The sequence below is a fragment of the Apiospora aurea genome (assembly GCF_038362705.1).
Source record: "Apiospora aurea strain CBS 24483 chromosome Unknown utg000008l_segment0_segment0, whole genome shotgun sequence".
In the NCBI taxonomy this organism is placed as follows: domain Eukaryota; kingdom Fungi; phylum Ascomycota; class Sordariomycetes; order Amphisphaeriales; family Apiosporaceae; genus Apiospora; species Apiospora aurea.
Genome location: NW_027117395.1, coordinates 4,008,701 through 4,032,847, shown reverse-complemented (window position 1 = coordinate 4,032,847; position 24,147 = coordinate 4,008,701). Strand labels below are relative to the sequence as shown.

The 24,147-nt window shown below is 55.1% G+C and overlaps 7 protein-coding genes across 7 annotated transcripts; 3 read left to right on the top strand and 4 right to left on the bottom strand.

The window, feature by feature from the left end:
• Nucleotides 1-722: 722 nt before the first annotated feature.
• PG986_012717 (ThiJ/PfpI family protein) lies at nucleotides 723-1,468 on the top strand (the record flags this gene model as incomplete). Its single annotated transcript, XM_066848939.1, has 2 exons — nucleotides 723-1,151; nucleotides 1,244-1,468. The coding sequence occupies 2 exons, from the start codon at nucleotides 723-725 to the stop codon at nucleotides 1,466-1,468; spliced, it is 654 nt and encodes a 217-aa protein (XP_066695635.1).
• Nucleotides 1,469-7,823: 6,355 nt separating this feature from the next.
• Nucleotides 7,824-8,216, bottom strand: PG986_012716 (uncharacterized protein; the record flags this gene model as incomplete). Its single annotated transcript, XM_066848938.1, has 1 exon — nucleotides 7,824-8,216. One exon carries the CDS (start codon nucleotides 8,214-8,216, stop codon nucleotides 7,824-7,826), a length of 393 nt encoding a protein of 130 aa, XP_066695634.1.
• Nucleotides 8,217-9,954: 1,738 nt separating this feature from the next.
• PG986_012715 (Cytochrome P450) lies at nucleotides 9,955-11,646 on the top strand (the record flags this gene model as incomplete). The annotated part of the gene is made up of 3 exons (XM_066848937.1): nucleotides 9,955-10,026; nucleotides 10,086-11,189; nucleotides 11,299-11,646. The coding sequence occupies 3 exons, from the start codon at nucleotides 9,955-9,957 to the stop codon at nucleotides 11,644-11,646; spliced, it is 1,524 nt and encodes a 507-aa protein (XP_066695633.1).
• Nucleotides 11,647-11,959: 313 nt separating this feature from the next.
• Nucleotides 11,960-13,810, top strand: PG986_012714 (GMC oxidoreductase; the record flags this gene model as incomplete). Its single annotated transcript, XM_066848936.1, has 1 exon — nucleotides 11,960-13,810. One exon carries the CDS (start codon nucleotides 11,960-11,962, stop codon nucleotides 13,808-13,810), a length of 1,851 nt encoding a protein of 616 aa, XP_066695632.1.
• Nucleotides 13,811-13,992: 182 nt separating this feature from the next.
• On the bottom strand, nucleotides 13,993-15,608 carry PG986_012713 (uncharacterized protein; the record flags this gene model as incomplete). Its single annotated transcript, XM_066848935.1, has 3 exons — nucleotides 13,993-14,171; nucleotides 14,236-15,397; nucleotides 15,489-15,608. 3 exons carry the CDS (start codon nucleotides 15,606-15,608, stop codon nucleotides 13,993-13,995), a joined length of 1,461 nt encoding a protein of 486 aa, XP_066695631.1.
• A 437-nt stretch (nucleotides 15,609-16,045) lies between these two features.
• PG986_012712 (uncharacterized protein) lies at nucleotides 16,046-17,251 on the bottom strand (the record flags this gene model as incomplete). The annotated part of the gene is made up of 3 exons (XM_066848934.1): nucleotides 16,046-16,109; nucleotides 16,183-17,018; nucleotides 17,096-17,251. The coding sequence occupies 3 exons, from the start codon at nucleotides 17,249-17,251 to the stop codon at nucleotides 16,046-16,048; spliced, it is 1,056 nt and encodes a 351-aa protein (XP_066695630.1).
• Nucleotides 17,252-17,783: 532 nt separating this feature from the next.
• On the bottom strand, nucleotides 17,784-19,823 carry PG986_012711 (uncharacterized protein; the record flags this gene model as incomplete). The annotated part of the gene is made up of 1 exon (XM_066848933.1): nucleotides 17,784-19,823. One exon carries the CDS (start codon nucleotides 19,821-19,823, stop codon nucleotides 17,784-17,786), a length of 2,040 nt encoding a protein of 679 aa, XP_066695629.1.
• Between the last annotated feature and the right edge of the window lie 4,324 nt (nucleotides 19,824-24,147).

The following is a 24,147-nucleotide window of genomic DNA, read 5'->3' as shown; positions in this document are numbered from 1 at the left end:
TTAGTCTACAAGTCCTAGCATCGTCCCAAATTGGTCGTGACACACTCATGCACAGTCGTCGCATCCATCGGCGGCCGAGTTGTCGAAGCGGGGGTCGCGGAGGTCTTGATTCACTCTGGAAGAAATGGTAGAACACCTCACACGGAAACAGCGCGGGTTTAGAGGGGATCAGTGCGACGGACCTTCTAGGCAGGCCTGGAGGCAGCAAGCATTGAAGCTACCCCAAACCTTCCTGGGCCGACGTTACTGCCCGTATCCTTAATTGCCTCATTAACGTCTTCCACTGAACCACCAGTAACACAGATTCCGCGTAGCAGACTCTCTTGTTACGTCGAGCCTCGATTCATGACAGTTTCGGGGATGAGTTCTCAAACGCGGGGTCGATTGAGCTGCCGCGTTTTGGTAAGACAAGAAGCTGGCAATGATGTAGTCAGCGGTACAGCCGTCGGGCACCTGCATCGTCAGCAGCAAACAGGAAGCTAAATGGCGCAGCAAATTCATCCCAATCATGCAGTTACTCGCGAGACATTGCCTTTTTCTCCTCCTCGTTTTCGTCCGATAAAGCTCTAGTCAGAGCTGGAGTCCAGACCTGAAGCGGCTCATAGAAAGCTCGACCTCACCCCGCGATTTTCTGGAGAATCTTCCATTCCTACGTGCTCTTATTCTCGACATAGATACTGCATATTGTGGTCTTTGATCCATACAACCCAGCTGCTTCCATCATGTCAGCTGACAGCAAGCCCCCTACGAAGTATGGCGTGGTCCTGTTCCCGGGCTTCCAGTCCCTCGGCGTCTTTGGGCCGTGCGACCTCTTGGCCACGCACTCGCGCTTCAACGCCCTGAGCATCGTGATGCTCTCCTCTACCCTGGACCCGGTCCCGTCCAACCTCCTGCCGGCCGACGGGTGCGGCCAGCGGGTCGTGCCGACCCACACCTTCGACAACGCCCCCGACGACATCGAGGTCCTGATCGTGCCCGGCGGACCCGGCACCCGGGACGACGACGCCATTGCGCCGGCCATGGCATACGTTAAGAAGGTCTTTCCCAAGCTGCGGTATCTCTTGACCGTTTGTACCGGGAGCGCACTGGTGGCCAAGACGGGACTTCTGGACGGGAAGCGGGCCACCACCAACAAAAAGTCTTTCAAATGGGTAAGCCGGACTTTTCTTCTTTCTCCCCCCTTTCAAGGCTACTTTCTTCATCCAACTTCTCTTATAAGCTAACACGATTTCAAATCGTTTAGGCGACCTGTCAAGGACTGGAGGTGAACTGGGTGCTCGAGGCGCGCTGGGTCACGGACGGCAACATCTGGACGTCCTCGGGCATCTCGGCGGGCATCGACATGACGCTGGCGTTCATGGCGGCAGTTTACGGGGAGGGCGCGGCGCAGTCCGTCGCGGACCACTCCGAGTACCGGCGCGATACGGACGCGGGCGATGACCCGTTTGCGCAGTTTGCCGGGGCTTGAGCTGAGCGGAAGTAGGAAACAAATCAAAACCAGTGAAGGGGAGGAAAGAGAAAACTACGTTCGTACAGAAACCTGTCAACTAGGCACTAGAATTGTTCGAAGATTGAAGATTGTATTAAGACTTCGCAGTGGGCTGTCTGGGCTTCGGGATCAGTGGCAAGTAATCAAGAAAAGGGGATACCCGATTTCTTTTCAGTGAAAGTATGGTTCTAAAGTGTTGGCAATTGCTGCTCCAACAATGCAATTCAAATGCATCTACCTTTAGATTAGTAGAAATACGTCGAATCGAGATGGCTCTCCATAAACCCCTCTGCACGATTTTGCCCCTATTTGCCTGCCCTGGGTAATGTTGATGATGGTTCGAAACCCACTCTTTCTTTTCCGACCGACCAGAAGCCATATTCACCCCCTTTGCAGTCCTTTCGCCCCTGAGTAGCGATCCACTGCCTGTACCTTTTTGGACATCTCAAGTCGTGTTGCCACAAGTCGCAGCATCATCTCTTAGGGGCAGTAGTCACTCCTGCCGGAGCGACCAAACGTACAGCAAGTATCCCTTTGATGGCGACAGCGCTGCCCTCACTATGTAATGCCGTCCTGTACACATTGAAGAATACTTAGTGTCGTGGTGTAATGTTTATCTCACTGGGCAAAATGCTTATCGTATTAGAAACAGCGCCTCCTTAGACGAACACACTTGTCGGTTATTGGCAGACAACAACCGTGGTACCGTACAAGTTCGTAAAGACAGTGTTGTGGCCATTAAGGGAATATATTATTATTATTATTATTAATAGTACGCCGTATGCCGAAGGCCTTCGGTACATCTACCTAGTTCCTCGTGTAATAAACCGTGCCGAAGCTGGACTAAAAATACACGTTGTTAATATCGTAAAATTTACTTTACGTGCTCGACGTTATTATGCTGGTTTTTACCTATTAGCTTAGTGACCCTTGCTTTAGGGCCTGAAGAGAGATTATCTAGGTTCGGGTGGTCCCCTAATCTTTATTGTTAACTTATACAGCGGCAGTCGACCGGTTCGTAAAAGCCATTTTGCGATAACCTTCGCCGTATCTTTTTTTGTAGTAAGCGCCGCTAGATCGCGACGAGTTCGTAGCGGATTAAGTGCTAGCTGTTTTGCTAGCTGCTCTTATTTTCCCTCGAAGTCTTTGCAGTATAAGATTAGGTGTTCGGCTGTCTCCCGTTTTTTACCGCAGTTATATAGCGGCGTCGGGACGTCTAAAACCCGATAAGTAAACAGAAACGATTTAAGCCCTATTTTTTTAGTGCGTGCTTATATTAAGACCGATGTTTCGTGCTTAAGTATATCGTCGTAACGACGGCACGTTCCCTAGTTTAGCGGCGACTTTATAATTAATTCGCGGCGGCCTTACGTCGGAGTAACGGTATAGAACTATTTTTATTCTTATTTCTCTTTAAGCGCTTGTTCGACCGTTTAATTATTTAGCCATTATCTAGCTAACGTTAATTGAGCGTCGTTTAGCTATAGAGTCGTGGGGGCTTTACTAGTGGCCCTTTAGGGTTTCTTTTGTCTCCTTTTCTTTACGCTACGTTTTTTATTAATGATCTCTGCCGCTTTTATATAGGCGCCGCGTAAAAGTTGTAGTTTCCCGGTAGTTTTCGTGCGTATCTCGAAGTTAGCTGCCCTTGTACTTAGATAGAGGTCGAGGGGGGAACTGCCGCTTTAGTTTTTAAGTAGCATTAGGGGGTCGCCTTATATACCCCTGTTACGGTCCGGAGATAGGAGTTTTGGACTATTATAAAGTTAAGGGCTGGCTTTTTTTCGGTATCGCCCACTTTATGTTAAGCCGACGCTCCGTACGCGAGTACGCTACGTATTACTTTTATATAAAGCTTTTTTGCCTTTCGTACCGAATATTCCTAAGTTAACGCTACGAGCTTGGTAAGAGTTAATGTTTGAATTGCTATTTTCGCTTTGATTTTTAAAATGTGGTCTTTTTATTGTAGCTTTTGATGGAGCTAAACGCCGAGGAATCTCGTAGAGGTTATCGGCGTTATAGTAGCGTTTCCGAGGCGTACCTGTAGCGTATAGGCTTTTCGCGCTTTAATAAAATGGATAAGCTCGCTTTTTTTAGGTTCGAACTCTATTCTTTTCGTGCGTGCCTAGCGGTTATAAGTTTCTTAGGCTTTTTTTAGGTTTCGGTAATTCGTAACGTGGTCTGGCTTTACGGTAATAAGATTCGTATCATCCGCGAATCCGACGATAATAAACTGCTCGTGCGCTTTTAGCTCTTCGTATAGTGTAGCGATATAGAAAATAAAAAGGATCGGTGATAGCGGGGAGCTTTACGGAATACTAGCGCGGAGCTGGATCTTCTTTAACGACTTGCCGTCGAAATAAAGGTGGACCGATTTATTCGTAATAAAGCTCTCGACCTATCGGCAGACTTAATCCGGCAATCCTTTTTCGCGGAGTGTAGTAATTAATTTTTTATGGTTAACTATATTAAAAACGCTTTTAATATTAAGTTAGAGGAGGGAAGCGACGCCTTTTTATTGCTACGTTGTACGGACGACGTCGATAATTAGTCGAATAGCTAGCTCGGTAGACCGTTACGTCCGGTTCCCTATTTAGCCTTTAGGTAAAAGCGAGTACTCCTCGGCTATTCCGGTAATTCGCCGGTTTATAGCTGTCTTTATTACTTTCCCGACTGTACTAAGTAATAAAATAGGTCTCTATCTATCAAGTGTTTGTTTTTCGGTTGCTGTTTTATTTGGCTTTGGGATTACAATAACCTTTACCGTACGGAAACGTTTAGGGAAGTAGGTAAGCCGGAAGCTCGCTGTCGCCAAGCCGGCTAACGTTCGGAAAAGGGGTTCCCTATACGCTTTGAGGAAACCAGGAGGTAAAAGGTTTTCCCTTGGAGCTTTCCAGGGTCCCGTTTATTTAATAATATTTTTTATTTCTTTAGCCGTTATTTTTGCTTCGATAGGGGTAAGGCTAGGGGCGTGGTTCGGTACGGTATTTAAGTCCGTAAGGTCGGCTTTTGGGTTAAGGAAGAACTTTTTCGAAAGGAGCGTAGTTTTTTCGTCGTGGCTTCGCGCTTCGTTAGTAGCTTTTTTGCTACGTCGTAATTCTGGGATTCCCGCTGTTTATAGTGGCGTTTAGCTCCGTAGTCGGGCCTATTGTTCGAGCGATTAAAGTGTTTTAGAATCGTGGGAGGCAGCGGCGATTACGTAGCGCCAGCTTTTCGTTTTCGCTATTTAAACGATTCTTTCTAGGTTCGTTTTCGACTCGGTGTATTGGTTTTAAGTATATTGCGAGGGTACCGCGAAATAGGCTCGGTATCGTTGTTTCGTTATAGTTTACGCTTTTTGGACCTCCGGTAACCACTAGGGCGTACCTTTACCAGTATAGGGGTTTTTTTTAGGGCTACTATATCGGTAATCTTTCGTAGGTCGTTTATAAGGTTATCGATAGTTTAATCTAGCTCTTTTAAGCTTATTAGCTCAGCGATATCGATTAAACGTGCTCCGGTTTCCGCCCGTGTTAGCCCTTTATTTAATATCGTTTAGTTTTATCCCTCTGTTTTCGTTTTATTACCTCGTAGCGAGTTGGTTTTTAGTTCGACGCGGACGACCTGTGCCTTATAATTAAAACCTTTTAAGCCAGGGTCTCCTTTATATAAAATTATCGTTCCTCGTGTTACCCAGGCTAGGTTTAGCGTGGAATCTTTTTGTCCGTGGCGTCGTTTCGTAATTTCTCTATATAGCGTAACTAGCTTTAGGTTTTATTGGTCCGTAAAGGTAAGAAGGTTGTCTGTTCCGTACGATTTTTTGCTATGTACGTTTTAGAGCGGATGGTGTATGTTAAAGTTTTCGACGAGTAAGTGTCGCCCGGGGTACGAGGTCGTATCGAGGTCGTTTAGGGGGCTCCGCTATCGAGAAGTTTTTTGGATTGGCGAATATATAAACTATATAGTAAAGCGGCTATTTTTTTCCCTCGGTATCGTAATGGCAGCCTAATCGGGGCTTGTTTTAGTTTTTAGTTTGGCGATATCGAGGCGTTTATGTATATAGATAGCCGCTCGGCCCTCGCCGTAGATTATTCGATACCTGGCTGTTTTTGGGTAGTACGCGGTTTACGTGCGAGGGTTCGTTTATACTTTTTATAGTGTTAATATATCGTATTCTTTTTAGTTAATTAAAGTAAATGCCGTTGTTATTTTTGATGTTGCGACGTTTTAGTATACTATTCGTAAGCTCATAATTATAAGATTATAATGGTGTTTTGCGTTAATAGGGGAGCGATAGTGCCGCGTCGGCTTTGCGAGCGTGTTTCTCTACCTTGGCTGCTCGCTGTCGAATCGAATCGCGGGCGGCCTCTTTTTACGAGACTACTATATACCCTTTTCTATCGCTGGTAGGGAGCGTTATCGGTAGTGATAAACGCCTTATTCCTGCCGAGCTGTCGCCGGTGCTACGGACTTCGAACTGGCGAGGCCGGTGGGCATAAACTTCTTTTACGCGTTTTCTCTGCTGGATCGTTACGAGGCAGCCGCGATTTTACGCCGTGTGTTCCTTGCCGTAATTAATATAACGTTTCCTGCCTCGTGGTCCTCTTTGGGGGCACTTTTAGTCTCCCCTAGGGTGTGCTGTTATAGAGCAGTAACTATATCGCTGCTGCTTCCGATAATACTTAATTACGTAGCCGTAGCCGTAATAACGGTAGCACTATTGGATGCGGAGGCTGGCGTTATACGGTTCGTAGTCGAAGATTTCGGAATCCTATATTAAGCCGTTGTTGCACAAGTTTTTCGCAGTTTAAACGGAGCTCGTATATAGGATAAAGGAGGCGTAGCGTGCTTCGGGATTCTTTGGCAGGCTACGCTTATATTTCGAGATCTTTTTCGGGTTGTATTTATTTGCGAGTAAGCTACGTAGTAACGCGGCTTCGTCGTGGGTATCCCGCAGCTTTTTCGCTGGGACCCTTTTCGCAATAACTGCGAGTTTTCTGTAAGTAAGCTGCGCGTTGGTCCCGAAGGCGTTTAAAACCTATCTATTATTCTCTGTATATTTCTTCGCTTCGTTTTTAAAAGTAAAGACGATATCGCCGTTAGGTAGTTTCTTCGTTACGATAACCTCGTTATGTTCGATTACTATATTAACGCTCTGTACGATATTTACTGGCTTTTTTTTTTAAATGTCGTTGGATTAATTTACGCTTTTAATTACTACTTCGCGGTTTCGGCGGGCTAGGACGATAACTTTCGGTTGCTAGGTAGTAGGATCGCTGCTACGCGGCGTAAATGTAACTTAAGCCTAGGACTTGGTCTATATAGCTTTGGGATCCTGCGTAGCTTAGGCGATAGCTTCTCCGATTATTTTTCGCAATTCCCCGCGGGTTACTGGCGCGTTATCGTCGTCGTCGAGGTGCGGTCGTAGTTTAGTCGCTTCGGTGCGAAATTCCCTAATTACTTAGAAAATCTCTTTACGTTTACTGCTGGGGGCTATTAGATTGGCGATCAGTTTCTCTAAATGCTTTAATCTTTTTTCGATACCTTTTTTCGAGCCATTTTCGCTACTAGGACGCGTTTGAGGCGTTTGAGGTCTTTGGTTGTACGCCGTGACGTTGTTTCGCGGGTAGTGCTGGCTCTGCGCGAGTCCGGCGCGGCCGGTATCAATAATCATCGGATCATCTATCGGATCATTTATACCGTAGCGCCTTGGCTGCGTCCCCTCGATAAAGGTTCGGCTAGGTTAATTCGACCTCGTAGATTTAAATAATAAAGTTTGTTTTCGATTATTCGATGGTTCGACCGAGTTATCGATCTTTTCCCTTTCCTGCCTTCCAGCTGTTTACTTAGAGAGGCTTCTAAGGGAATATAACGCATTGGTACATCTGCCAGCACGGTGTGCATGAAAGCCTCGCTAGGGAGCCTTTTGGGCCTGCTTGATATTTCCGGGCCATATAGATCTAGAGTCTCACGTCTTGCATCGTGGCCCCGGGATATTGGGCAGTCCAAAACGACTGTGTCGACGCCCACCAAAAAGAACAAGTGAAAACGTCAAAAACATACAACACCGAGGATTCCCAGGTCGTCACCGACCCTAGTACTAATTCGGCTCTCTGCTGCTTATATATGGGAGAGCGGACGGGATCCCTAGTACTCAGCAGGATATGGTCGTATGTGATAGAATTTTTCGTCAGGAGCCTTTATGTTGGGACCGGGCCGTCGCTGGTATACCCTCAACACCGGTCTAGGTGTAGTTCCAATGAGGAAAGCGCTATCCACAGGCAGCCCTTCAAACCATGTGAATTCATCTGGCAGGAGTGTGGTGACTTTCAGTCACTGCATGTGTGCAGAACGACAACTAGGACAGCGGGGCTTGAGTCCCGCGCCTCATGTTTCTGAACATCCCAGTGAACCCGCAAGTCGACGGCGCGACGAGCAAAGTTGGTGGCGCGGACGTTCCACTGGGCGATGAACTGGGCCAGCAGCGGGCGCATGCGAGCGGGCCGGTGGGGGGAATGTGGCGGCGAAACCGGGCGTCGAACTGGCCGGCGGCGGGTCCGTCGTTAACCTGGGCGCTGTTCATGACGTTGAAGAAGGGAATGGCGGAGGTGAGGACCGAGAGGACGGCCTCGGCGGCCTGCTGGGTTGGACTCTGCATCAGCGCGTGCATCTGGTCGTCCGAGGTGGGGTTGCCCTCGGTCGTGTAGACACGGCCCTTGACGACATTGAGGCTCTTCTCCAGGTTGTACATGACGGTTGGGTTGCTGGTCGAGCCGAGCCGTTCTCCCCCCTCCCTCTCGTTCTTTCTTCTCCTCGTTTACTCGTGTCCTCGTTTCCTCGCTTCCTCACCTGCTCTTAAAGCCCTTTCATCGCAAGAGACATCATGCCTTTACCATCTTGGGCCGGCGTCGCTGTTGCTGCTCAACCACTTGGTGCTCGGCCAAGTGTTTGTTTTCAGCAACAGTGACGAGAGCAGCATTCCGCTCACGCTCCCGGCGCCCGACAATATTATCAAGCCAGGGGAATTTGACCTTTTACATGCGCGTCTCATGTGCGACACGACGCTGCCGCGCGTGGCCTATGGCGGCTGCTTCCCCGACACGGAGGAGGTGACGCACAGGTGCCAACCCGACTGCCTCCAGGCGCTAGAGTCGCTGCGCCAACGACGTCTTAGTGGTCGACGGCTCATCCTGTGCTCGCGACCGTGTCGGTCGACATCATGATGTGAGTGTACAACTACACTTGCCCCAGTGGCGCGCAAACGGGCGAATTTTGAGCCCCCCAGTTCGACGCGTGGGCCAGTTAAACCAGCGGCGGTCGAGGAGAAGCAAACGGTCAGAGGGAGGCATGGCCGTGTCGCCGAAAGGTACGGCGGACTCGAGCTGAGCGAAACGGGTAATGAGATCCGGAGTGTTGGTCCAGACCGAGTTAGACTCGGGTGAAGGGGGGCATGAGTTGTTCCATTTTGGTGGTCGAGGTGGTTTGACTATTCCATGCTGGTCAGCGCTACCGCGATTTGTTAGAAATGATGGCTCATGGACACAAGCCAACGATGGTACCTCAACGTCCCGGAAATAATCAATGCATTCCAGATCCATTGACGGGGGACTTTTCCGTTTCTTAATTGGACAAAAAGATCGGTAAGTGATTGTACGCATTAAATTGCATCCCAGATACAGATGGCGATTCTACAGGACGGCCTTCGCCATACGAAATATGCATCGCAGCGCTTCTTCAGCTTCGGTTGGTATCGAAAGGTTCCAGTCAAACCGGGGCTTCCTCTTTGGTCGCCATCTTCCTCTCGGATTTACGCAATGCAACCTCGGGAGTATTTCCACTGGTATATTCAAAAGAAGGAAAAATACCTTCGCTACGTCTTGGGGTATCCAGCGGGCCCCTGTGAAAAGACCTGCAAAATTGGGGTACATATGCGCGCATGGCTTCAGCGGCTGACATTGGCTCGGCATTCGAATGTCTCAGCCATTACGTATGGCACTGGCGGGCAAAAGCCTTTAGGCATGGGCGATGTTCCGCTGCGGAGTATGGCTTCACGTTACTGGGCTTGCTCGCTACGGAGTTACAAGGACCCCCGTCTTCGGCACCCCCTTAACGTTGGAATGACGCTTCATTATGCTTCTGCAAAAGCAGTTATACGCGATCAAACGCTGCTGTTACCTTTCACCCAGAAACCGCCTGCCGTCACTTTTCTTGAACCGGAAACCTAGCTTGGTCAGTAAAGGGCTGATATGCACTGCACGACGGTTGCATCGCATCCGCGATGTAACAATAGAACCTGAGTGCCATTCGTTGATGGGTGCGACAACGTACATCACATGCAGTCTCCTATTGGGTTGCATAGTTTGCGTATATGGTGATAAACCTGATGGATGTGCGATGAGGGGCTCTGATATATCAATCTCGCCCGATCGCCTTCGTTCTCAAGCCCAATCCAGTAATCTTCTCATGGCCTTTGGTATCATCATCACATCATGGCGATATTCAGTAATCTTAACATCTCAAACCTACCAGTAGGGCCTTTGGCAGTGTTTCTTATCGGAACTGTAAGCTCAGACATTTCATAAGAAGTTCGCCAAGTATGCCATTAACGCCTTCGATGTAGGCCGCTGTTTACCGATTGGTCCTGATCATCTACCGCGTTTTCTTCCACCCCCTCGCAAAGTTCCCCGGCCCCAAGCTCTACGCCGCCACTTACTTCCCCTACCTGTACCGAAACGCCATTCGCGGTACCTTTGCCAAAGACCTGTTGAGACTGCACATGAAGTATGGGCCGATCGTGCGGGTAACGCCCGATCGCCTCTCGCTAGAGGGGACCGTCGGCTATCCGCAAGCCTTCGCCCGCCGCCCCGACCAGGAGGAGTATGCCAAGATTCCCGAGACGTACGGGTTCGCCAAGCCCATCGGCATCATGGTGGCCGAGCGGGAAAACCACCGGCGGCAGCGACGGCTGCTGTCGCACGCCTTCTCCGAAACGGCGCTCGCGGAGCAGGAGACGTACATCAAGTACTACCTCGACCTCCTGATGACGCGGCTCAAGGAGCGGGCCGAGATTGGCGCGCCCGTGGATATGGTACAATGGTACAACTTCACGACGTTCGACATCATCAGCGAGCTCGCGTTCGCCGACCCCTTCGACTCGCTGCAGAACAGCAAGTACCACCCCTGGGTCAAGATGCTCTACAGCACCGTCAAAAGCAGCCGGCAGATGCTCTTCTTCGTGCACTACCGCTACCTGAAGCCGTTCCTCATGACCGGCGCCATGCAGCAGAACGCGAAGAACCGCGCTGCGAGCGTGCAGCTCTCGGCGACCAAGGCGGAGAAGCGGCTGGCGATGAAGGACGACGCCCGCCGGGACATCATGTCGTACGTGCTGCGCTACAACAGCGACGACGTGAAGGGGATGACGCACGAGGAGCTCACGACCAACGCGCGCTCCCTCATCGTGGCGGGCAGCGAGACTACGGCGTCGGCCATGTCGGCGATTACGTTTCATTTGCCGCGGAACCCGCACGTCTACCGGGCGCTGGTCGACGAGATCCGGACTTCGTTTGCCTCGGAGAATGAGACCAATATCAAGTCTGTCGCGGGACTGCCGTACTTGAACGCGTGCATCGAGGAAGTGCTGCGGATCTATCCGCCGGCGACAACAGTCCCAGCACGCTTGTGCCCCGGCGCCATGCTTGACGGGAAATACGTACCTAAAGGGGTAAGTGCTTACCCACCCCATTCCCCCCTTCCCCCTTCCCCCTTTCAACACATTCGTCAACCCGTGTATGTCACTAACAGCCTGGGCGCAACCGAACCCCCCAACCCAGACCATCATCGCCATCTCCAACTGGGCGACGTGCCACAACCCGCGCAACTTCCGGGACCCCGAGACCTTCGCGCCCGAGCGCTGGCTGCCCGCGGCGCACCCGCGGTACGATGCCCGGTACGCATCGGACGACCACTCGGGCTTCCGGCCCTTCTCGTATGGGCCGCGCGACTGCATCGGCAAGAACCTGGCCAAGGCGGAGATGCGGCTCATTCTCGCGCGGCTGCTGTGGAACTTCGACATTGAGCTCGTCGAGGGGCAGGACGACTGGGTGGAGAAGCAGCGCGTGTTCGACGTTTACGAGAAGGGGCCGCTCATGGTGCGGTTGCGGCGTCGATGTGCGGTTTGAGGGAGCAAAGAAACCACATCTTTAGGATTGGTCGGGCCGGCAAGAGGGAATCACATCATTAGATAGTAGGTGATCTATGGCAGTATCGAACGACTCATGGGTGGGAAAAGGCAATTTGAAGAAGTTTCATTGGATACTTATGGCATGTTGGCCTGTTTGATGTCGTGGAAGGTAACTCTTAGCTTAAGTCGCACGCCGAATGACGAGGGGCAATTGAAACAGCTGCTGTAGCAATCAATGACTGGATGCACCACCCCTTCAACTTCGCTACTTGACTCCCAATTATGACAACCACATTCCAACATTGCCCATCATGTGCCCTTTCTCCCCTTCGTATCCAGAACGCACCCTCAGCGACATCTCGGGCCAAACCTTCGATTACGTCATCGTCGGTGGCGGCACTGCAGGATGTGCCGTCGCATCGCGATTGAGCGAGGACCCCAACGTGCGCGTTCTCGTCTTGGAGCGCGGCAAGGTCCGCGACCACTGGCTGTCGCGCATCCCACTCATCTCAGGCTCGCTGCTGGGCGGCGCATCTCTCTTCCAGCTCGTGCAGCGGCTTTCGGAACGACCCGACGGCGGCGACGGGGCGTCGGCGAAGCATCCTCGTCGCGCAGACCTGCGCACGGCCGAGGCCCTCGGCGGCGCCTCCCGCATTAACCAGATGCTCTGGACCCGCGGAGCGCCGGGCATGTACAATTCCTGGGCCGAGGAGCTAGGGCACCCGGACTGGAGCTGGGAGAAGGTCGAGCCTTTCTTCCGCAAGATCGAAGACGCGGCCGCGGAAGCGTCGTCGTCCGGTCGCCACACTCGCACATACTTGGGGCGCGGCGGACCGGTGCATCTGCGGAGGCATGAGCCGCAGTTCGAGATTTACGACCACGTCGACAAGGCCGCCGCGGCGCTGGGGCTGTCGATTGATAATGACGTCAATGATCCAGAAGCGCCGCCTTCGGGGTACTTCGCTCTCGACTCGACGATTGACCGAAACGGTGCTCGGCATAGCGCGTACAGCGCATATCTGCCGAAAGAGATCGCTCTCGAAAGGCGGGACAGGCTGGCCGTCTGTACTGGAGTGGTCGCCTCTACGCTAGAGGTTGATGCGTCGCAACAATGCGTCCGGGGTGTACATGTCAGATCCGTCGGGTCTAAAGGCGGCTCAACGCTTATCAAAGCCGAACGGGAAGTCATCATTTGCAGTGGCGCAATATGCTCCCCGCAACTCCTAATGCTTAGTGGTATTGGGTCCGCGGAGCAGCTTGAGCCACTCGGCGTTCCAGTGCACAAGAACCTCCCCGGAGTCGGGGCGCGCTTAAGCGACCATCACGGCATTCCGATCATGATGCAGATCCCCTTCTCGCAGACACTTCACCGGCTTCAAAGTAACCTCCTCTTCGCCATCTGGCAGGTTATCCTCTGGATCTGGAACAAGACGGGCATACTGAAGTCGGGCACAACCGCCGCCACGATCTACGTCAACACATCCCACATCGACACGCAGACCTCCACGATGAGGACCGGACCTTACTCCGACCATGACGCCGCCAACTCTTCCCTCCCAGAGAACGTCCCCGACGTCGAGATCATGGTGATACCCGCGGGGACCGTGCTCGACCGGTTCCAGGGCCTGCCGCTCTGCAGCTTCTACACCTGCCTTGTGCGGCCGCGGACGACGGGCCGCGTGACGCTGGCCTCGGGGACCGATCCCGAGCACAGTCCCCTGATCCACTACCGCGCCCTCGACGGCGAGCACGACCGGGCCGCGGCGCGCAAGGCCCTCCGGTTCGCCCTGCACCTCGCGGAGCAGTTCGCGCTCAAGTCCGGGTACCGGCACGCCGCGGAGCTGTTCTACGCGCCCGGGGTCCAGGCCGGACGACGGGACATCGGCAAGTGGCGGGATCTCGGCGACGACGAGCTGGATGCGTTTGCGCAAGACGCGGTCCAGTCGGTCCTGCATCTCGGGTGCACGTGTCGCATGGCGCCGGAAGGGGACGGCGGCGTGGTCGATGACCGGCTGCGGGTGCATGGGTTCCGCAACTTGCGCGTCGCGGATGCGAGCGTGTTTCCCCGGATCCCGGCTGCGCATACTATGGCGGCGACGTACATGGTGGCGGAGAGGTGTGCGGAGTTCGTCAAGGAGGACTGGAAGGATAAGTCGGATTGATCGAAATGCCAATCCTCGAGAAAGAAACAGTACCATTGAACCCAGACACTACCATATGAGTACAGTGCACTAACGCAAGTCACATCGGAACATTGGCAAACGAGGGTGGATATGTTTGGACGGTTTATATAAGCTGCGATTGACCCCGGTAATCCATACGGGTGCAGCACTCGGAGGCGCTATCATAGTTCGCCGCTCGCCTTCCCACTCGCCTTCCCAGTCGCCGGAGGAAGGAGATTCACGGCTTTATTGAACACATTGCTGGGGTCGTATTTAACCTTGAGTTCGCGCAATCGCTCGATGTTGGGTCCGAACACTCGATCGGCCCTGGTGTAGGCTCTGTCCGCCTCCGTTGCCGGGACTAAATTGTGGTCATTGTCAGCTCCAACACACACATACTGGGTGAGTAAAAGAGGGCAACTCACTCAGGTAGTTCAGGTACGTGCCCCCGCGGTCTCCCGCCTCATCGCCCCGCCAACCTCTGTCTTTGAGGTAGTGCGTCAGTTCCGAGCAGATGCGCCTCGCCTCGTCGTCCTTCTCGGGGCTCTGCCACGCCACGTTGATGATCATGTTCATGGCCTGACCGTCGCGCCCGGCAAACGCCGTGGCCGCGGTGTCGACGGCGCTGACTTTGCCGTGCGGGATCAGCTCGAAGGCGACCATGCTCCCGGCCCGCATCTCGCGGTTCTCCTCCGGCGCGAGCGCCGCGTGAAACATGTCGGACACCTCCTGCACCATCTTGAGGTCGAGCGGGTAGACGAAGTTGGCCCCGCTGAACAGGTACCGCTTGCCCGGGGGCGCCTTCGGGTTCGGGAACGTGTTCGCGACGGGGTACGGGATGACGGCCGTGGTGTTCATGATGGCGCCCTCCAGCCGGAGTAGGGGCGCGTAGAAGGCCTCGGCGGCCTCCTTGGGGCCGTTGAAGAACATGGTCGTGGCGACACAGGGCTCGAGCGTGGCGGGGTGGCACGCGAGCATCGGCATCATGGCCTGGTCGCCGTCGTTCTTCTCGCCGAACGCGTTAATAAACGAAACCAAGTCCGGCAGCGCGCCGATGGGCAGGACCAGGACGCCGCCCCAAGCCATGCCCTGCGGGAAGATGCGCGAGGTGAACGACGTGACGACGCCGAAGCTGTGGCCGGCGCCGCGGAGCGCCCAGAACAGGTCCGGGTTCTCCGTCTCGCTGGCCGCGACGACCTCGCCGCTCGCGAGCACGACCTCGCAGCGCACCAGCACGTCGATGCTCAGGCCGTGCCGGCCCGTCAGCTGCCCGAAGCCGCCGCCGAGGATGAGGCCGCCGACGCCGGTGTGGCTGACGGTGCCGCCGACGGTCGCGAACCCCTCGTCCCAGAGGGCGCCGTCGACGTCTTCCCAGAGGCAGCCGCCGCCGAAGGTGACGGTCCGGTCCGCGGTGTCGACGGAGACGGACCGGAGCAGGCCGAGGTCGATCACCATGCCGCCCTCGATGGCCGAGGAGCCGCTCGGGCTGTGGCCGCCGCCGCGGACGACGAGGGGGATGGCGTGGGCGGTGGCGAACTTGACGGCTAGGCTAGCTTCCTGCGCGTCGGCGGGCTTGACGACCACGGCCTGTGCGGGAGAGTATGTGTTGGGTGAGCAGGGCAGCGAGACTAGGGGGGAGAGGGCGGACGAAGGGATGGAGGGGATTGGGCGTACGTACGGCTTGTTTGATGCAGGTGGTGCTCCATCGCTCCAGGCTGGCCTCGTAGCCTTCGTCGCCGGGCGTCAGCATCTTGCCCCGGGTAATGCGCTCGCGCAGCTCTGTAAACTCGGGTATCATGGTGATCGTAGGTCAGTATGCTCAGACAAGCCTGTCTCAGGCACAGGGAAACAAGGAATACGGTGGGAGGTGCGGGGCGCTTGCTTTTCTTTGTTATGCAGTTAGTGTGTCTCGTACACTGCCACCCCTTACGTGGTGTGTAGTCGATATCCCATGTTCTAGAACCTTTAGCTCGGCTGGTCGACTTTCAACTCTGGCAGTTCCAGATCAATTGGTTCACCCCTTGATGAGACAGTCCCAGGGACTAGGAGTCCTATTTAGTGCTCACGGGAGCTGAGGATCGCGTTTCTTCAGTGGCAAGGTCCTCGGTTGCTCGTTGGCCGTTTGGCTTGGTGTAAGCAAGCCACTGTATCCCCAACGCAGATAAGTTACCCCTTAGCCCCACTTCGTCCGTGCCGACACGCTCGCTAAGGTTCGGTGTGGCTTCGCTACTCGAATCACTGCCACGCATTCGGTGAGAATGTCAGGGCAAAGACGTATCTTGTCGTGATCGTTGGTACTCTGATAACTAGGTAATATAGATAGGGTAGGAGATGAGAGATGAGGAAGGGATCTAATGCCCTGTAACCGCCACCTCACGTCCAGGGGTGCCCATCCTTTCCCAGCTGGGGCGTTCAGAAACGCCCGACCGAGCAGATTGTCGCCAACAGTCTGATCTTTATAAGCCTCCATCTCCTCGATATCCCCTTTGCGATGCCAGTCCCATGTCAGCAAGTGCCGTATCAAGTTTTGGAGCACTGTGAATGAAGGCGGGCGGTACTCACAATTCACGCTGACGATGCCGCCGCGCATCCATTCGGCGCGCGGCGTCGACAGAAAGAGCGTCCAGCCGCCACTGAGCTCGGCGCTGTCCTGGGTGTACGGCTTCAACGCCTCGACCGTCATCTCGGTCTGCACGATGCCCGGCACGAGCATGAAGACGCGCACGCCCGGCTGCTCGGCGTGCAGGTTGTCCATGACGCGCGTCAGGGCCAGCTTGGACGCCGTGTAGCCCGCCATGCCGGGGAAGACGTGCGCGATGGCCATTGTGTTCAGGCTGATGACGGTGCCCGCCCCGCCGGCCTGCGCGAGGAAGTGGTGCGTCACGCGGTACGCCCCCAGCACGTTGACCTGGAAGTCGTGGAAGAACTTCGCGGGGTCCGCGGCCCCGACGGGGCCGAGGGCTGGGCTGCCGGCGCTGTCGATTAGGATGTCGGTCTTGCCGACGGAGGCCGCGGCGGCAGCGAAGAGCGCGGCGACGGAGGATGCGTCGGTGATGTCGGCCGCGTGGGCGAGGACTTTGGTGGCGGTGGTGCCGGGGGGCGGGGAAAGGCTCTGGAGCTGGGCCGCGATGCTCTCGAGCACGTCGGCCTTGGGCCCGGTGATTACGATACAAGACGCCCCCGCGAAGGCCCACGATTCGGCGATGACCTGCACATCAATCTATTGGTCACGGGGGGAAAAGAGGGAAAGGACTTGGAACCCCCCCCCCGGAAACCGTTGCTTACCTTACCGATGCCCCCCGAAACGCCGGTAATGAGTACTGTTTTCCCTTGCGCCGACAGCTCGGGCTGGGTCGGCTCTAACCGCGGGTAGACATCCCGGCGGACTTGCTTGGTCAGCTGGTTGGGCAGGGTGAATGCGTCGGGGTCCGAATAGTCCATCGTAGCTGATGTTACGTGATCGTTTTCTATCTCCCTTTCTTTCGCGGGCACAAGAGATGCCTTAAGTAGTAACGTAAGGATGCGAAGAACACGTATTTATCGGCAGGCGCTTTGTCTGGAGCAGCTGCCTCTCGTGTACAAGCACCCGGTCGGGGGGGTCACTAGCTTCCAACACCAATACCCAGCGACGTGGGCACTCGAGCGGCTGAAAAGCGGGGGAGTAAGCAGTAAGCAAGAGGGTTTGTTTTGTCTGAATACGAATGCGCCGGCGCTGCTCCTTGTGTCGTGACATCAATCCGCAAAAGAATGCTCGGCATCTATCATCGCATCACTCGTAGGGTCAGTCCGTGCCAGTCCATGCTTGTGGGCTTGGCAACCGTAGACGTTGGATGAGGAAACACACGACGGACGTAAGCTGCAATGAGATCTATAACGGATATCTGCGATGTATATATATAGTACACTAAATGCCCCGTAGACGCTTTCCAACATGCGGTATCAATCAAATCTAGATATGTAGGCAGGTCTCTACTTACTCAACGCTCCTCCACCTCTTCTCCAGCGCCTCCACCTCCTCCCGGTCCATCCCCAGTCGCGCCCCGGGCGACATCATGCAAAGCCGCAAATACGTCTCCGCGAAGACCCGCCGCCGCCTCTCCGCGAACTCGAGCAGCGGCTTCGGGTCCGACGCGGCCTGCGCGGTGCCGTTGCACAGGAGGTACAGGTCGCGCATGCGGGGCGAGTACATCTCGCACATGACGCTTCTGCCCTCCTCGATCGGCGCATTCTTCAGCGGCATGAGCCCCGCGAGCCCCTCGTACTTACGCGCGAAGTCGTGGTGGCACTCCGGACAGATGGCGCACCCCTCCCAGCCGTACCAGCGACGGCCCTTGACCTCGCGGGTCCCGGGACAGGGCGGGATCGCGGCGTACTCGTCGGCGTACGCCGCGAGCGCGGCCGGGGACTGGATGTAGTACGTCTCGAGCAGCAGTGGGACGAAGTCGCGGGCGCGTGGGTGCGATGGGTTCATGCAGCAGGGCAGTTTGGCGCCGGGCGGGATATTGATCTTGCGGCGAAAGAACTGGCTCAAGCCCAAAGGCTCCGCGACGCTCACGTAGCAGGAGCTGCAGACCTGGTAGCTCGAATCCGCCTCGACCCCGTGGAGCGTGTACCAGACGCCGTCGGTGATGCCGTGGGGGCCGCAGAACTTCTCCTGGCTCAGCTTGGCCATGGCGTCCCAGAAGACGGCAAAGTCCTTGAGGTCGTGCGCGCGCGACATGGCCATGCTGATGTTGAACTGGGCCATGGGGCAGCGGACCATCTGCTCCGGCGTGTGGGACAGCTGCTCGTCGGGCGCCCACTTGCCGGCGTCGGCGGTGTGGAACACGCGGTCGCAGAAGCAGGCCGAGCAGATGAGGAGCCAGTCCGGCCCATGCACGGGCCGGAACCAGGCCTTGCCGTAGGCCAAGGTGCTCTCCTGCCCGGGGCAGGCGGGCATCTCCGAGCGTGCCCTGGCTTCCCGGACAAAGGTCGGCCAGTCGCCCGCGGGGCCCTGCTTCTCGTACTCCTTCTGGACGAAGGGGACGGCAAAGTCGCAGTACCACGTATCATTCGGCGGCGGCGTTTCCGGGTGCGGCCCAAAGTGGGCGCTGAGCTTGGGGAACACCTTGACGCGGTCCTCGTAGCACGCCTGGCACACCCCGAACCAGGACGGGTAGGCGCCGGGCTTCGGCGCATACCACTTCGCGCCCTCGCTCGCCTTGGCACCCTTGGCGCCCCGGCAGTCGAGGACGCGGCTCCGGAGCTGCATCCAGTCCGTGACGGGCTGGAGATAGTCTGACGCGACCGCCTTCTTCCACAGGTCGTCCTTCATGCGCGGGCTACTGAAGCGGCACACGCGCGGCTTGCCCTCCGCGGGCGCAGAGATGAGGAAGGCGTCGCGGAATTGGGAGGATTCGATGTGGTCGGCATAGCACCGCGAGCAGATGAAGAACTCGGGAGCGGCGGAATGCGAGTACCACGTGGTGTTGAATGTGACGGGCGCGTCGATGCAGGTGGTGACTGGCCGGGACGCGGCTGAAGATAATGCACGTGTGTCGCCTGGGCTGGTATCCTGGTCAGGGGAAATGCCATGGTCTTGGCTAGGAAATGGGTAGTAATAATCAATAGCATGCACTTCATACGGCGCTGATGGTGTCTTAGCTGAAGTGCCAATCGCAGGAGACGAAGGTGCGGTTTTGAATATGTCGGGTGTTGAGTGGTCCCCTGCGTGGTTGGCGGGCTCTGCAGCTGATGTGTCATTGTCCTGATCTCTTCGGTTGGTGAAATCAGAACCAGAGGGAGAAGGTGTCCTGAAGTCGCCAGCGGACGATAGTGAGACTGACGCCGGCCTCTTCGAGTTGAGTGGCGTCTTCGGTGGCTTCAGCGGGGCAATGGGGTTTGAGCTGAACTCCGGCTCCGAACTGTGTCCACTGTATGACTGCCTGGAGAGCGGCCGCACCACCAATGCGTCATCACCATGACCGGGTAAAGGGACGGTATCGGCATCCGTGAGTTCAATAGCCGGGCCCATCATCTGCTCCAGCAAATCCTCGATATGTTCGTCCGGGCATGTTGGCGTCTTGAGCGGCGGTATCGGGAAGAATGATAGTTCATTGGGAGATTGCGGGTTTGACACCGGTGTTTCTCCGTCTGGCGCAGGAGAAGTGACAGCCACCGGGGGTACCGGCGCAGGCGCAGCTTGAGGCTCAAGTGCGGGCGACGGCGTACAAGAGGGCGGCAGAGAGTTCACGAGTGAGGTCGCCAAAGAGACCCTGGAGTCAGTCCCAGGCTGCACATTACTATTGCTATCAAGTGGCAATAGGTTGGATGAAGAAGAAGGGTTTGGAGGGTTTGATGAGACATCCGTTGCCGCGGGGGCTGCTCCTAAAGCAGGCGACTGAGATGGGGATGGGATTGGCGGAGGAGGTCCGGGTGGAGGTGGAGGGAAGCTTGTCAGGTTGGGAGGACTTTGCGCGCTCGAAAGCCGGGGTGACGATGCTGCAGTGCTGGGGACGGTGCTGGGCGGTGTCGCGCCAAGCTCTATTGGTTTCGCTGCAGGACGGGGAGGCAGCGGAGGAGGCTTGCTCCCATGGGACGAATGTGGTCTTCCATGAGATGAATGTGGCCTGCTAGGCGAGGGGGAGGTGGTGGAAAGCTCAGCAGCGTCGGTCTTTCTGAGTTCCAATGAGGAGAAAGATTGGACCCCGATGCCGAACGGCCGTCGGGCGGCCTTTGGCCATACACCGCAGCGCCCCCAAAGCCCGCAGGACGTCGTGGGGGAAGAGTAGGAGGTGGCCCCTCCGGAGATACCGGCGATGAGCTTTGGCTTCGAGGGGGTGGTGGCCCGGGCGGCGGCGGAAAGCTGGTGAATCTGTGTTCTCCAGGATAAGAGGCTGCCAATGGCGGTCTCGCGCTGCGGGGTGGCAGCGGAGGCCTATATTCGGCATCGCGGCCGTGGTTCTGCATATTCAAGGCGCCCGAGACGTGGCACGGTGGGACCCCGGACCCAAAGCTGCGGGTGACCGATTCAAAGAGTAGCCAAGCTGCTAGTGGTGGCTTACGCTGCAGGACGGACCCTCACAAACGACGCAGTAGAAACAAGCCGAAGTTCAAGAACATAATACTGCATGAATCTGGCCAGGAACACAGTCAGAACCACCCTGGTTTTGAATGGGAGTTCGCACAAGCTCGTCGTTTTCAGCTGGCAACAGGCACCACCCGTGGCTTGAAATAGAACAAACCCCACTAAATGAGCCCCAAGTTTAGTACGGCGAGCTAATACACGGGCCTTGGCATTGGGTCAGGCTGGGGGGAAAAATAGTAATCATCACGAGCAAGAAGAGTCGGTCACACAGGAGAGGAGTCAGGAGCGATACACTCACTACATGCGTGACCTACTGGCGACAAGCAATTGGGTCATAGGCCACAATTTCGAATACCATCCACTTCTAATCAGCGCTCTTGAGCAGTTCGTTACACTTGGTTTCGAGATACCTGGTGCGCTTGCGATGAACCACTTGACGTTCAAGCGGGGCAAACAAAGCCCGTCTGGGTGAAAATGACGGTATGGGGTAGATAAGACCCCGTTCTTGGCACGATGCCCATCTTGCTTGCGAAATAGCCGATCTGGTTGAAAGAACGTCACCTGATCCATGGGAGGATACTCAGGAGAGGCCCTGGTGGCCAGATGGGCACGGGATTTGCCGACTTCCCATGGATGTTAAACGCCTAAATTTGCCATGACGAACCTGGGGTAGTAATGACGAAGATTCACTGAAGTCGCTACATGAGGGGGATTGGGTTCGGATCCTGACAGCGCTACTGGTATTCCTTTTATGTTCTGATTCCTGGAAAATAGACGACACCTGCACTTTGACGGAATCCCAGAACTCCGGGAATCGAGGGGGCAGGCTGGGACGAGACGAGACGTTTTGGCGGGATACCGAAGGGCGCAGATGCAAGTTTGTGCCCACTGTTGTTTTTTTAGGAGACGCCAGTGTTGTGTGAGAAGAAATCGCCACTAAGACCCTGCCCAGCAAGGTTCTTGTAGATGCTTGAGCGAAAATCAGTGCGAAACTGTCGATGTCGAGACGAACGTGACCAAGTATATGATGGGAAACGCATCGCTAATTGATGTATTCGGCGCTGCTGCCTGTGGCAAACGAGCAATATCGATCCCATAATCAGGATTTGCGTGATAAGGATGGGATAATTGACTTTGGGCTGTTTTAGGCAAGAAACTAGGGCTGCCAAGTCCTTCACGGTCCTCGCCTCACCACGGTGAAGAATGGGAAAAAACAGGAGATCCGACCAGGAATAGGTTGACCCCGCGAGCGGCTCGTGGGAAGGAGTGGAAGGTCGGTCAATTCTAGAACCGAGTTTAGCGCAGCCGACCCCCTATTATCGCTGGCAAGGAAAGGTGACGCGCTCGCTGATCCACAGGTGATGGATGATGTCTCTTTCAAATCATCCAGCCGCCGACGCGCTGACGGGGGACATTTTGAGGGCTATGAGTGGCTCTAGTCCCTTGCGGACAGCGGCAAGAGAGTTCAGGTCACAGGCACGGATCGAAAAGACGCCAGGGATGGCAAAAGGTAAGTATTAGATAGGTACGTGTAGATGTTGGGAGATACTCAAACTCGTGTTGGAGGTAATGAGTGACAGCTGCATGGCGCATCACCCAACACCCAAAAACACGTGCATGCAACACCGCCAAAAGAGAATAAGCTCGTTTCACGGACGAGTCGAGGTTTCATGAGCCAATATCGACATGTCGCTTGTCAGCTTACGACCGTTCATTAGCTTTGGCAGGGCATGGAGGCCGCAGCAGTCGCCTACGCTCGGGTTTTCGCGAGATCTCCTAGAACACAGAGAGGGAGGGATGAGAGGGTAGGTCAACATCGCTTGACTGCAGTGGGCATGTAAGCCGTAGCCGTGCTTACATATTAGAAGCGAGAATACCACCATCCGACCTTATTCCCACATGATATGACCAGGACCTCTCCAACTGCACGCACGATCCTTTCCAACCGTATATATGCAGTGCATGACCTACCTCCTCCTGCCTAGTGGGTGGGCTATATACCTACATATCTTGGAAGTTCTCTGCATACATGATACCTCCTGTCTGCATCCGGCCTGTCACTCCGACGTGTTAATACCTATGCATCAAAGGTTGCTATGCGCCATGTGGGCCAGGTCGAGTCAACAAGAAGCAATATCCATATAACAGATGAACCACGATTGATATTGGTGTTGATGCAACAGCCAGAGAGGGAGGGGAGCCTTGCCAGCCCTGCCTGGGAGGAAAAGGTGGACATCGGCAAGGGGAAGATCGGTTTGAGGTTAGTGCAGGTGGGGAGGGTAAGGGGGGGTCTGTGGATGTCGATTTGTGGAGGTGTGGTCTTTCTTGGCTGCTTGGGGTGGCCATTGCTCCGAACGAACGCGTCCAGTTGGCCAGCCTAGTTGGTCATGGAATGGCGCAAAGTGGGCGCGGCGGTTCGTCCAGTCTGCAAGTGGCTCTTACCACATGGTGGATGCACCTTTCAGTAGCACTTTTCTCCTGTTCTTTTCCAGGAGAGGCTATGGTAAGCAGACCTGCCAGCCTGCAGACAGCGAACACTTGTCGGCTGTGGTTTCCTTACCTAAGCCCAGCCTAACACCTAGCACCTAGGTTATTTTGTTCGGCTGCAGCGCTGCTTACTCGCTGCAAAGGCCTGCAAAGGCCTGCAATGGCCTGCAAACTGCTGCTGCTGCTGCTTGCTGCAGGCGCACCTGGTTACTGCCACTGCTCCACGGCCTTGCCTCAATCAATCAATCAAATCGACCCGACCCCAATCCTCAACCCCCCCTGCCCCTCTCAGGCTTCTCACACTCAAGGGCCAAGGTCCCATTCATCTAGCCTGCCGACTCTGACGGTTCAAGTCACTCAACTCACATTTGCTCATTTGTGTCGGAACCCACTTGACCTGACTTGACTTGACGTGCTATGTAGATGCAAGCCTGGCCTGCCTGTTTTCTGTCCGTGCATTACATCAATACATACAATGCAATACATGTCCATAGAAATAGCCAACCTCCAGCAGGCGCTCTACTCTACACTACCTGCCTTGGAAGTTAGCCGGTCCATTTGATCGGGTGCAGCTGTTCAACGGCTTCCTGGGGGGTTCTGTCGTTGCCTTGTTCGAACCAGACGAGATTTTTGGAGTTGGTCCTGGCTTTCGCTGGGCCCGGCTGCCTGACACTAAACTTAAAGCCGCCCATCACCCGCCTGGGCTCTAGTAATATTTCCCACTCGCCGTTGGCCTTGCCTGGAAACAGATACCACAACACGCGATTAACGTCTGGCCAAACCC